This window comes from Leuresthes tenuis, unplaced genomic scaffold (genome assembly GCF_036924035.1).
Source record: "Leuresthes tenuis unplaced genomic scaffold, fLeuTen1.0.hap1 SCAF_3, whole genome shotgun sequence".
Classification (NCBI taxonomy): Eukaryota; Metazoa; Chordata; class Actinopteri; order Atheriniformes; family Atherinopsidae; genus Leuresthes; species Leuresthes tenuis.
Window position 1 is genome coordinate 40,661,554 of NW_027325357.1, and position 13,631 is coordinate 40,675,184.

At 40.7% G+C, this 13,631-nt stretch overlaps 1 protein-coding gene across 1 annotated transcript in view; it reads right to left on the reverse strand.

Moving 5' to 3' along the window:
- The window catches only part of LOC140304052 (dihydropyridine-sensitive L-type skeletal muscle calcium channel subunit alpha-1-like), a 247,211-nt gene that overhangs the window by 127,172 nt on the left and 106,408 nt on the right, over window positions 1-13,631 (reverse strand). Inside the window, exons 14-16 of the mRNA XM_072383062.1 lie at window positions 1,858-1,960; window positions 1,680-1,749; window positions 1,455-1,587 (exon numbers count right to left, since the gene is read on the reverse strand). Of these exons, the coding sequence (XP_072239163.1) occupies window positions 1,455-1,587; window positions 1,680-1,749; window positions 1,858-1,960 (306 nt within the window). The remainder of the gene's footprint in view (window positions 1-1,454; window positions 1,588-1,679; window positions 1,750-1,857; window positions 1,961-13,631) is intronic.

The window sequence follows — 13,631 nt, forward strand, 5'->3', positions numbered from 1 at the left end:
TAAGCACCTGTATCTTTAAGAAGGTAGCGGTTCAAGGCATCGTGATTAGGCACTGGGCTGTGTGGACCACAAGAGAGTGACAGGAGCACACGTTTTTTCTGACCGTGTTGATACTTTAGTTGATATTGTGCTGGAAAACGTAGAAGACGTGTTTTGAAGTGTGTATATATAATTGGTTACAGTGTCCGTGGAAAACTTGTGCTTTTTATTTTTTGTACTTTGGCAAATAAACCTGTAAAATAAGTCATCGTGGAGGACACACTTCTTTCATGGTTTCGCTTTGGACAACACGCGTCAGCCATAAACTCCGGTGGAAACCGATAGGTTTGTTGGAAAACCTACATACGTGTAAAAGTGTCTTTAGACAAGACAATGAAACCCATACTGCCAATTGTGTGTGAGTCTGAGTATGATATACTAAAAGTACCGTGTCGACATTACAAGAAGCAATGTGCGGACGTATGCATTACCTAATGTAAACATTAATAGAGTTGACATGTGCAATGGAACATGTTGAAAAGGCTATAATGTTTACTTTCCTCATTGTTTTTTCCACATGACGTGTATCTGTTTTTCCTGTATGGGCGAGAGGTTACAAGGCCGTGTTGATTAACTTTAAAATTATTAGGTACATGATGGCAGGGTATAACCTGTAGCTGTGGCTCAGGTGATAAAGAGCCAGTTAGTAGGAGGATGCCTCTCACCATTACTAAGTGTCCATGATCAAGAGATTGAATGTTTTAAGGGATTGTAAGTACACAAGTCTAATCAATCTAAGGAAACATCTAAAACCGATAGACAGACCAACATCAAACACACCTCTACACATAACCAAATGAAAAAATCTACAACCCCCCACCTATGAACGTTCTGAACTGAAGTTTGCGCTTCTTGCAATACACCTTTACCTATACAGTGCAGGAAGATTCATACTCAAATGGTTAAATGGATGGTTTAAATGGGTTTTGTTGACAGACACCCGTGGCATTGCACTCTTATTAATACAGAAATTATTTACATGCCACACGCATCTGTCAACTAGTTCACTCTTTTTAAGATTAACGGAACAACCTCCCTATTCTGAATCTTTCCACCACCGTCTTGTAATTATGAAGAAATTGTGAACACACTCAAAAAAACTGTCAAAAAAAAAAAATTAAGATTCTGGTGATTTTTGATCTGGTGTTCATTATTACTATTCTAACTATTATGATTTTTACAAGGTTATTACCAAAATTTCCAGACATTTTTCTTCTGGGTATATCTCAGAACATAAAGAACACACCTGTGTTCACAGGTACTTTGTTTGAGCAGGTGTTCTATCAATGACATATCCTGTGCATCATAACTGCTGCACACATAGTGTATTTCTTTCTGAAAATGGAAGATCCCTACCTTGCATGATTTGTAAAAACAACAAAATGTCATCACTATGCACTACAGTAATGACCTACTTGTTCTGAGGTCCAAAGATAAAAAAAGAGCTGGCTTCTGGCATTGGCACTGCTTCCTCCTTCAACTGCAGATCTGCCATTGGACGAGGTCTTGGACTTTCTGGAATCTCAGGGTCCTCTTCCTCATCATCACCTAGCCAACAGAAAGAGAGACAGATAACACAGGTCTTAGTTGAACTCTGACTCTGAGGTACTAAAATTAAGTATGGAGGCATTAGAACTTACCTGGAAAGTCTGCGGGAGGGAAAGGATCCTTGATCTCATTGACATTAGATTCAAACTCATCAATTTTCAGCTGCAGTTGTGAAAATAAATAATAGAAAGACAAGAGAGCAGAAGACAGATTGTTTTTTGCCATTTCTGCTCTTGTAAAAAAGGCAACATATGCTGTTTGATGTCTCACCTTAGCAGTAGTGGGGATGCCTTCTACACCCTTAGCCCTTTGCTCAGCCAATTTCTTTGCCAGAATTGCTTTCTCCTCTGAGACCTTATCCGACATGTTAGCCCTATGAATACACAAAGGGCTCAGTTAGCTGGTTGTCGGGTAGAAATGTCTCGCTTCTGTCCTCTCTACTGTTTTGCCTATTTACACTGGACAACTATATGTATATAACTTTTCTTTGTTAAATCCACCTAGCTGTAGACATAGATAAATCTTTAATGATCAGTTGAACAATAATCAGTTTAACATGACTCTGTCACTAACAACCAAAGACAGAGGTCAGATAAAGCCACCATATTTATATGAGTACAACGAAAAGGCCCCAAAGATGTGTTGTTGTGCACATACCCAGCCAAAGGACCAAACAGGGCAAAGGAGCTCTGACCTCTTCTAAACAGAAATAATCCATATTTTCTCACCCATAGTAAACACGTCAGTGAACATCTCTTTGTTACACCTACCCAGCGGGGTCTACTACACCAGACAGAACCCGAGGTGCAAGCTAAATGACAGTGATATGATCCTGTGGGACTTCCAGATCCATACTGATAAAGCAGGTGATGGCTAACCAACCAAAAGTGGTGGTCAACAAACTGCAGAAGAAGGCAATAATGCTAGATGTAACAATTCCAAGTGACAGCAATATCATGAAGAAGGAACACAAGAAGATAGAAAAATACCAAGGAGTGAAGGAGGAAGTTGAAAAGATTGAAAAGAGAACTGTGTTTGGGGCTGTGACCCCAAACTGGGAAAGTGGCTCCAGCAGAATATGGAAACAACATCAGAGATGTCTGTCCAGAAGAGGAGTATATTTTATATTCTTTAAATTGCATGCGTCTTGTTGGGAGGCCATAGCTATGTCACCAACTATGAGCGCAGAGTTGGTTGACGTACTGCTGGATCATTTCAACTTAAAATTTTTTTATGTAATGGGAGCTGTTGCACCGATAAGAATCAAGAGCACCTTGAGCAAACAGAAAACACCATGGAGGAACACCACTACAGTCAAAAACCTGAAAAGAGAATGCAGGAAAGCTGAACGTAAGTGGAGGAAAACAAAGCTTCAGATTCACCATGAGCTGTACAAACAAAGCCTGCATAGTTATAATAATGAGCTGTACAAGGCCAGAGCGCTGCATTTATTATGTTAAACAACATCAGGTTAAATACTGATTCTGATTATGTTTCAGTCCTGGTTCTGAAGGATATCAGCGCTGCATTTGATACTGTAGATCACAGAATCCTGTTGCACAGGCTGGAAAACTGGGTTGGACTTTCTGGAGCGGTCCTTAACTAGTTCAGGTCCTATTTAGAAGGCCGGAGTTATTTTGTTACAGTTGGCAGTTTTGAATCTGAGCGAGTAGCCATGACTTGTGGAGTCCCCCAGGGGTCAATTCTTGGATCTCTTCTGTTTAACGTGTATATGCTCCCTTTGGGTCAGATATTGCAGTACTTAAACAACAATTATGCAGACGATACACAACTTTATGTGTCTCTGTCACCAGACGACTGCAGCCCAGCAGACATACTGTGTCCGTGTCTGGAGGAAATAAACTCCTGGATGAGAGAGAATTTTCTACAATTAAATAAAGACAAAACTGAGATCATTCTGTTTGGTAGCAAAGAGAAGAGGGGCAGCATTGGTAATTATCTTGAGACTCGGGCTCTTACAATCACTGACCAAGTTCGTAACCTTGGAGTGTTGATAGACTCAGATCTGACTTTCAGCAGCCACATCAAAGCTGTCACCAAGGCAGCTTTTTACCAACTCAGAAACATCAACAGAATTAAAGGTTTTCTCTCCCAAAAGGACCAGGAGAAACTCATCCATGCATTCATATCCACTAGACTCGATTACTGTAATGGTCTTTTAACCGGACTTCCCAAAAAGAGCATTAAACATCTGCAGCTCATCCAGAACGCTGCTGCTGGAGTTTTAACCAGGACTAAGAGATCTGAACACATCACACTAGTTTTAAAATCTTTACACTGGCTTCCAGTCAGTCACAGAATAGATTTTAAAAGCCTACTGATGGTTTACAAATCCCAGAACGGTTTAGGCCCAAAATACATCTGTGATATGTTCAGAGAAAATAAACCCAGCGGAGCTCTTAGATCCAAGGACTCAGGTCAGCTGGTCCAGTCCAGAGTCCAGACTGAACAGGGAGAAGCAGCATTTAAGCTGTTATGCTGCAAACAAGTGGAACAAACTGCCAGAGGAGGTTAAACTGTCACCAAATGTAGACATTTTTAAATCCAGGTTAAAAACATTTATTTTGGTAAATTGTCTTGTATAGCGCTTTTCTAGTCTAACTGACCACTCGAAGCGCTTCACTACATGCCGCATTCACCCCACTCACACACACTCATACAGCACGTCTTAAGATTCATAACTACGTGCTTTTTCTAAGCATTCATACACACATTCATACCCTGATGGATACACTGGGAGGCAACGTGGGGTTCAGTGTCTTGCCCAAGGACGCTTCGACATGTATTCTGGGGAAGCCAGAGTCGAACCACCGACCTTCCGATTGGTGGCCGACTGCTCTTCGTCCTGAGCTACAGCCGCCCTTTTCTCATGTGTCTATGCAGGAAATCTGCACAGTATCTTTGAACTTATCAAGATTGTTGCTTGTTTTTAATTATTTTGATTTCAAGTTAATTATTCTATTTGTTTCTCTTTTTATTCTTTCATGTATTTTTAATGCTTTTTCTAATCCCCGCTGCAATACTTTTATTTTATGTAAAGCACTTTGAATTATTTTGTACATGAAATGTGCTATTCAAGTAAATTTGACTTGACTTGACATCTATCCAGTAACCAGCCTCTGCTGTTTAGCCTCAGTCAGTTTGCCTCTGGATCTCTGTCTACTGACTAACAAAAAGTTTCATTAAACTTTGTCTTCACAGTAGGAGACATTTCTCCTTGATGCACTCAACACTCTAAAAAGGTTATGAATTTGGAAATTATGTGAGAATTTGGTAACAGTCTCTTGTGTTCATAAACTTTAATATGCTAGAATCTATTTTTAATCGGCCCGTCAAATTTGATAGTCCAAGTTATTGTGTGTCACATTCATTATGTTTCAACTGATTATGTCAGTTGAAATAACATATTACATGTTTATATTACACATCTCTAAAGTAGGGATGCTAGAACCTAATACACACAGACACACACACTTCTTTCTCTTTCAATATTCTGCATTAATGTAATTGATATTAGTTTTTAATTGTCAATTGTTTATTCAATCTTTTTCAGGGTGACATATCCACCAATTTAGACATGGGACTAATTTCTGATAAATGCTTAGGGTGCAACATTATCAAACAATGCAACAAAATAAAAAACATTACAACAAAAGCAGATAACATACAGATCATAATAAAAGTTTTTTAAAAAAAGAAGCAGTATGGCTAGAATTGAATGAATATGTAAATAATGACTCATGGCAGATGATAAACAGTGAGTCTGAGGAGGGAGAATGAGTATGGCTGTGGTGATTGAAATCCAGCATTTTTACTGTTTTTACAGATGCAGTGAGTGATACAAATACTGTACAAACAGAAGAGAGTGACACCACAATGGTCTTTTGGGCTGTCCTCACTATCAGCTGTTGAATCTTTTGGTCCATTGCGTTGCGTTTCCAATACCAGGGTCAGATGCCGCTGGTTAAGATACTCTCAATGGTCACTCTGGGGATTGTAGAGGGTGGGCCTTCCTTAGTCTACACAGAGAGTAAAAATGTTGCTGGCTTTCTTAATAATGAAGCCTTTGTTAAGGGGTCCAAATAAGCTACTCTGTAATGTGAGAACCAAAAAGTTTGGTGCTCTGGATGATCTCTACTGGGAAGCTGCTGATGATCAATGGTAAGTGAATACAGCATGCCTGAAGTCAAGAACGGTCTCCTTTTTCATTTACCCCATGGGGATAACTAAAGTATTTTCTATTCTATTCTAATCAAATTGAATAATGCATAATTAATCATCCGAAAGGAAATTTTATTGCTGCAGCTTGGCAACAACTTAGCTGATGATTTCACACACAGCGTCAGCAGTGGAAATCCCAGTGGAAATCATGAAAAGAACAAACAGCTCAACATCTGGGGTGCAGTGACGCTCCTTCTCAGTGACATGTCCAGGATTACACCATCTGTTGTTAACCAGCTCTGTATTCCTCCTTCTCTACTGTTACCTCTATGTCTGCAGTCTCTGTCTGCCCATACAGTCTGAAAGCTGAGCAGAGAGGTGACAGAGTTGCAGCAATGTCTTTGTGAGAAAAAACCCAATATTGCCTCCTGATGCTCCTGCTTCATCCTCATTAGGGCTCCCCGTTAACTGCCAGTAATCTTAAACTTCCCATGATGATTAAGAGAAGATATGGTTTATGGACACCTGGGTTTCTCTGTTAAAGCTGCTGCCCCCGTGACCCGAACCCCAGATAAGCGGTAGATGATGGATGGATGGATGGTTTAACCTTCCTCCTTCATACTTTAAATTTTGTTCCTGCTCTGCACTCCAGACATCTCCTCTAATCTGAATATAGAATCTAATTACAGGCATTACTTGGGCTTTGGAGAGCTTTTAACACATGTTAAAAGTACCATAATTACCAATTCAGTTCATTGCTTTAAGATCTCAGGAATTTGTGTTACCTTGTGAGAAAAGGGCTGGACATGTCTCTTTTAAAACATTCAATGAATCCGGAGTGCGTAATTTCAGTGTGTAATGGACAAGGGAGTAAGCCTTAGCTTGACACCAGGGATCTTTGAGCCCTTAAACGGAACTTGGAACAATAGCTGATATAACCAAATGGACAAGGTTTGACTGTGGGAAACGCTGTCGAGCACTACAATACAGAGTTACATTCACAGATGCCACCTCAAACTTTACTGTGTAGAAAAGGCATCTGGGATGGACCATCACACAGTGGAAGCATGTATTGTGATCAATCAGCATTTGTTGGAAGAGCTTTGTTGGAAGAAATGGACGCAGTGAGCTCCAAACCAAAGACCAAAAGGAGCATCCAGACAAGGGGAGGTTGAAGGAATAGTATCTAAATAGCCATCGATGTACTTTAGTAGTCCTAAACAGCTACCTTAATACAATAGAAAGGCTATCCAATAACTGAGCTTTAAAGTTTTACACTTTTTCCCTGTATAAATGTAACAAATGCTTGTCTCACATGTGTGTGTCCAAGTGTTCTCAGCAAACACCTATGAGATTCACATCTGGTTTCTGTCCACACTGCTGAATCAAACAAACAATCTCCAGCTACTACTGTTATTTACCACCACATTTTCCTGGGATGTACTTGAAATTCAAACTGTTGGTTCATAACACAATTTCTTCAAATAATAAAGTAGACAATTTCATATGTGGTACCCAGGACACCGACATAATTGGTCAGTGACATAAAATCATCTTTTATTTTTGCTAAATCTAATTTGAAACTTTTAGCAATTAATCAATTTGAACAGTTGATTTACTTCCACAGAAATGTTGTAGTTGTGTATTACATTTCCTGTGATAATGTTTTTGCAGATAATGAAGCCACAAGAAAAAGACAGATATTTTTTCAATTTCAAAATTGGAATTTGCTTTGAATATGATTTTGAATATTATGGAAATGTTAAGGTCTTATGGCCAAGAATTGTGTAAGTAAAATTTTGATCTTCCAGTTCTGTTCCTTTGTCTTGGGCTCACCGTTCATTTTTCGTTGGAAGAACTAAAATATGTCCTAAAGATAAACTGACATCTTATTGATGAAAGGTTTTGACTAAAACACAGCCAAATACATTTGTAAAGATACTCCTCTGTACGGACACCCCGAGAGGTGAGCAAAGCGAGGAAAACAAATTCTAAGTCTAAGTCTGCTGAAATTTTAATTTTTTTTAATTTTTATTTTATGAGCCCTGAAAGGTGAGTGAAAAAGAAGAAGGCTCATTTTTAAAAGTGTTTGTTTTTAAATTATATGCCACAAGAGGGAGTCTAACTGAACCACTACCCTTGAATAACATCTGTCAGACTTAAACTTGCAATCAAGGTCTGGATCCACCAGACCTTTGATTACTACACAAGAACAAAACAAAAGAATTTATGTCTGACACGCATTTTGAACAAACGTTACATACACTGTGTTGACATATCATGTAACATTACCGTTGTGACTTTCTTTTGGCTTAAAATGTACACTGCTCAAGAAAATAAAGGGAACATCTAAACAACACAATGTAACTCCAAGTCAATCACTTCTGCAAAATCAACCTGTCCAGTCAGGAAGCAGCACTGATTGTGAATCAATTTCACCTGCTGTTGTGCAAATGGTACAGACAACAGGTGGGAATGAGAGGCCATTAGCAAGACAAACCCTATAAAGGAGTGGTTCTGCAGGTGGTGACCACAGACCATTTCTCGGTTCTCATCCTTTCTGGCTGATCTTTCGGTCACTTTTGCATTTTGTCAGTGCTCTCACACCTGGAAGTAGCATGAGGAGGTGTCTACAACCCACAGAAGTTTCTCAGGTAATGCAGCTCATCCAGGACGGCACATCATTGCGAGCTGTGGCAAGAAGGTTTGTCCAGAGCATGGAGGAGATACCAGGAGAGTACACCAGGGGACGTGGAGGGGGCCATAGGAGGGCAACAACCCAGCAGCAGGACTGCTACCTCCTCCTTTGTGCACGGAGGAGCAGGAGAAGCCCTGACAGAGCCCTGCAAAATGACCTCCAGCAGGCCACTAATATGCTTAATATGTTTCTGCTCAAACTGTCAGACACAGACTCCATGAGGGTGGTATGAGGGCCTGACGTCCACAAGTGGGGCTTGTGCTTACAGCCCAACACTGTGCAGGGAGAACACCAAGATTGGCAGATTGGCCATTGGCGCCCTGTGCTCTTCACGGATGAGAGCAGGTTCACACTGAGCACATGTGGCAGATGTGACACAGTCTGGAGACGCCGTGGAGAACGTTCTGCTGCCTGCAACATCCTCCAGCATGACCAATTTGGTGGTGGTCAGTAAGGGTGTGGGGAGGCATTTCTTTGGAGGGCCACACAGCCCTCCATGTGCTAGCCAGAGATACCCTGACTGCCATTAGGTACCGGGATGAGATTCTCAGACCCACTGTGAGACCATATGCTGGTGCAGTGGACCCTGGGTTCCTTCTGATGCATGACAATGCTCGACTTCATGAGGCTGGTGTGTCAGCAGTTCCTGCATGATGAAGGCATCGATGCTATGGACTGTCCTGCCCGTTCGCCAGACCTGAATCCAATCGATCAAATCTGGGACATCATGTCTCGCTCCATCCATCAATGACACGTTGCACCACAGACGGTCCAGGAGTTGACTGATGCTTTAATCCAGGTCTGGGAGAAGATCCCTCAGCAGAACATCCGCGGCATCATCAGGAGCATGCCCAGGCGTTGTAAGGAGGTCATATAGGCACGTGGAGGCCACACACACTACTGAGGAATTTCAACTGAAGTTGGATCAGCCTGTAATGTGATTTTTCTACTTTTATTTTGAGTATGATTCCAGATCCAGACCTCCGTGGGACAATAATTTTGATTTGCACTGTGAGTGGCCTTTTGCGATTTTACGGCTTTGCTTTGCGGTAAGACGTATTCAATTCAATTCAATTTATATAGCGCCAATTTAAAAAACAATATCCTAGCTAAGGAAACCAACAGATTGTACCGAAACTTGTCTTCAGTCCAATCTCCCGTCCTGAGCGTGCCTGTGGCGACTGTGGAAAGGAACGAGTCCCTTTTAACAGGAAGAAACCTCTGGAAGAACCAGACTCAGGAAGGGTGGCCATCCGCCTCGACCAGCTGGGGTTTGAGAAGACAGAAAAGAGGGAAAAGAGGGGGGAAAAACACCATAACACCATTCAAAGGATATCTGTTGGAACAGGGAAATACAAGTTAATAACCACAATAATGTCACATGTACATAAAATCATTTGAGAAATTAAACAGGAGAAAAAAGAGCAAAGTGAGGAAAGGTGTGACAGATGAGGTCCCCCAGCAGTCTAAGCCTATAGCAGGATCACCTGAGCCATCCCTAACTATAAGCTTTATCAGAAAGGAAAGTTTTAAGTTTTAAGCCTAATCTTAAAAGTGGAAAGGGTGTCTGCTTCCCGGACATTTACTGGCAGCTTATTCCACAAGAGAGGGGCCTGATAACTGAAGGCTCTACCTCCCATTCTACTTTTAGAAACTCTGGGAACAACAAGTAAACCTGCAGTTTGGGAGCGAAGTGCTCTGTTAGGAAAATATCTTACAATGAGATCTTTAAGATATGATGGAGCTCGGTCATTAAGAGCTTTATATGTGAGGAGAAGAATCTTAAATTCTATTCTGAATTTAACAGGGAGCCAGTGAAGAGAAGCTAAAACTGGAGAAACATGATCTCTCCTGTTAGTTCTCATCAGAACTCTGGCTGCAGCATTTTGGATCAGCTGGAGGCTTTTCAGAGAATATGTGGGACAGCCCAATAATAAGGAATTACAGTAGTCCAATCTTGAAGTAACAAATGCATGAACTAGTTTCTCTGCATCACCTTGAGACAGGATGTTCCTGATTTTAGCAATATTACGAAGGTGAAAGAAGGCAGTCCTAGAAACCAGTTTTATATGTGCGTCAAATGATAAATTCTGGTCAAAAATAACTCCAAGGTTCCTCACTGTAGAACTAGAAGCCAAAGAAATACAATCTAGAGTAACTATATAACTAGACAATTTCTGAAGCGCTCAGGTCCAAAGAGAACAACTTCAGTTTTGTCTGAATTTAGAAGCAGACAGTTCTGAGTCATCCAGGTCTTTATGTCTTTAAGACAGGCTTGTAGTCTGACCAACCTGTTGGTTTCATCTGGTTTCATAGATAAGTACAGCTGAAGAAACATCCTATAGTTAAGCTGCTATAGGCCTGGACAGCTGGGGGAGCTCCCATGATACACCTCTCCTCTGCTTTCTTTACTCTCCATGTACATATGACATAATTGTTGTCATTAACTTGCGTTTCTCTCTATCAGCAGGTATCCCTGGCCTGGTGTTATGGTGTTTGTTGTCCCCTCTTTCCTGTTCTCTCTTGTGATGGTAAATTTTATGTGCCAGGACTGACAGACTCTCCAATCCACATTAACCATTTGTATCACCCAGACACGCTAATTGTTTTAAACTATTTACTTCTTAATTAACACTCAGACAAGATAATTGTTTTAACCTCCTGTTTCTTAATTATCATCAAGACTGCATCCTACCCCCCCCTGGAGGTGTGGTTACACACCTAAAGAACAAAGCCCCCTCCTCAGGTATAAATGCTCTGTATTTCTTTTGTCTGTATCTTTTCATACCATTGCTGCTGAATGGTGTGGACTGATCTTTTTCCTTGCAACGAAGAATAAAAACTTAGCCGGCCGGCAGAAAAAGTAAGTTTCTCTATTTCATTGCTCATCAGAGATATTAGGAAGGAAGCGATTGAAAACTTCCATAACAGTTTGGCGTTGTTGGCAGGACCCCGTGAGCAGCCGTTCAGGATGAGGCACGGAAAGCGACAGGCCATCCTGGAGAAATAGATAATTTCCAGCCTCCAAACCAATTAACTCAATTAATTTGTGAGACGGGAGGGCTAACCGGTAACATGTCCTGAGTCGCTGCCACCGGGGTTCCAAGAACAGAGTTCAGTGAAACTCGTCTGGTGAGTGTTGAAATATTGACTTATTGCATTTTCTTTCAAATTTGGATTTTAATTAGACAACAATTTCATTTCTCATAGTCTTCACAGTTGGCCAGCTATTTATCTGTTTGTAGCAATCGAAACAGTTAGCTTTATTCGTCATTTGAAGCCGAAATCGAAATGTCGCTATTTATCTGTTTGTAGCAATCGAAACAGTTAGCTTTATTCGTCATTTGAAGCTAAACTCGAAATGTCGCTATTTATCTGTTTGTAGCAATCGAAACAGTTAGCTTTGTTCGTCATTTGAAGCTAAACTCGAAATGTCGCCATTTATCTGTTTGTAGCAATCGAAACAGTTAGCTTTATTCGTCATTTGAAGCTAAACTCGAAATGTCGCTTTTGCCAGTTGTAGCATAACTAATTGGCTCTCGTCGTACGACCTCTTCATTCAGAATGGGGAGTAAATTTTCCGTAGAAGCGGTCCAGTCTGCGGAGGGGTCAATTGTGGAAATTATGAAAAAGAGATTTGGGGATAAAAGCTTAAAATATTAAAATTTATGGACAAATGAGCTCAGATTCCCAATAGGGGGGGTCCCTTAGTTTAAAAGGAAAAAAAAACAAAACAAAGAAAAACGGAAAAACTAGAAGAGAAACTGATAAAAAAATTTAAAAAAAATGTTGCTTTCTAAAATCTGTCCCAGTAACCTGACAGGCAGGAACTGGATGTGTAAATGAAGCCTTTGTCTAATCCCAACCCCAGTTGTCTTCCACACCTCGAACATGACATATGCATCTGCAACCACTAACAACCTTCCCTGAGTTTGATTCAGCAAAAAACATAATTTCAACAGCCTCAACAGACTTCATGGCCAAAGAGGACCTGCAGTGTACCTCCCATCTGTCACCAGAATCTGACGAATCTTACGAGGAAAGCTGGTTAAGGGAGAGGTTTGACAAACTAACACTGACACACATTTTTTGGACAGAACATAAATGCGCTGTGTCAGTCTCTCTCACACCAGCTCAACGTAACATGTACACCATGGACTACTCAGTCCCACACATCCCACTAGAAAAACACACATCGGATAGCTGGGAAGATTTGAGCCCAGTTATGAAATTGTGTAAGCCTACAGCCGAAAGGCAACAAACATCTGATAGATCTATTATTTTTTCACCTTCACTGACATCTTTTGTGCACACACAAAGAACAGTCAACAGAAACTATGATGTTAACCTTGTCAAAAATTGTGAAAATGTTGTCATCATTCTAAAATCAGACTTTAAACCTTGCAAGGCTCAATACTCATTTAAACAAAAAGCCATTGATAATATACCACCATTCTTTGAGTCTCTTAAGGCAGCAGGAGTAATTGTTCCACGTAACGATTCTCCAATACGCACGCCTTTGTTTCCTGTCATAAAATCAGAGGCAAAGATCAACCAACAGACTGGCGCTATATTCAGGATCTGCAAGCAGGTGATGCAACCAACTAATGCAAAATTCTTTTCAGTGGTCAACCTTTCAGACACCTCCAGTGTTCCAGGTCACCCAGGAAGGTAATTCTGGTTTTGTTGGAAAAATTATATAGTTATACTATGACAGAAGAGTCCCTCCATCTGTTCACCTTCTATGATTCAAGCAAAAGAGTTTTGACTCTGGTACTAGTCTTTCCCATAATATTAACTGGTGAGAAGCACCTCTTATGTTCCTTCCCATAACAAGGAATGGGGAGAGAAGCACCTTTCCCCATAACATTGAATATTCCTACCCATAATAATGAATGGTGAGAAAAGCGCCTTTTCTCATAACATTGTGTGATCAGCAAGCATAAGCAACATAAATAGCTGGAGCACCATTTTGTCGGGAGACAACTCTGAGCGGTCTTCCCGACAGGTTGTGTGGATTTGTGCGGACCTGTCTCTTTCTTGCAAGAAATAAATGTTTTGTGTTAATTAATCGTATCCAGCGACTCTGAGCCTAATTTTACAGAGAATTTTTCTAACATAATGGTCCTTCGAGCCGGATTCTAAGTCCTTTCCACCTTCCAGA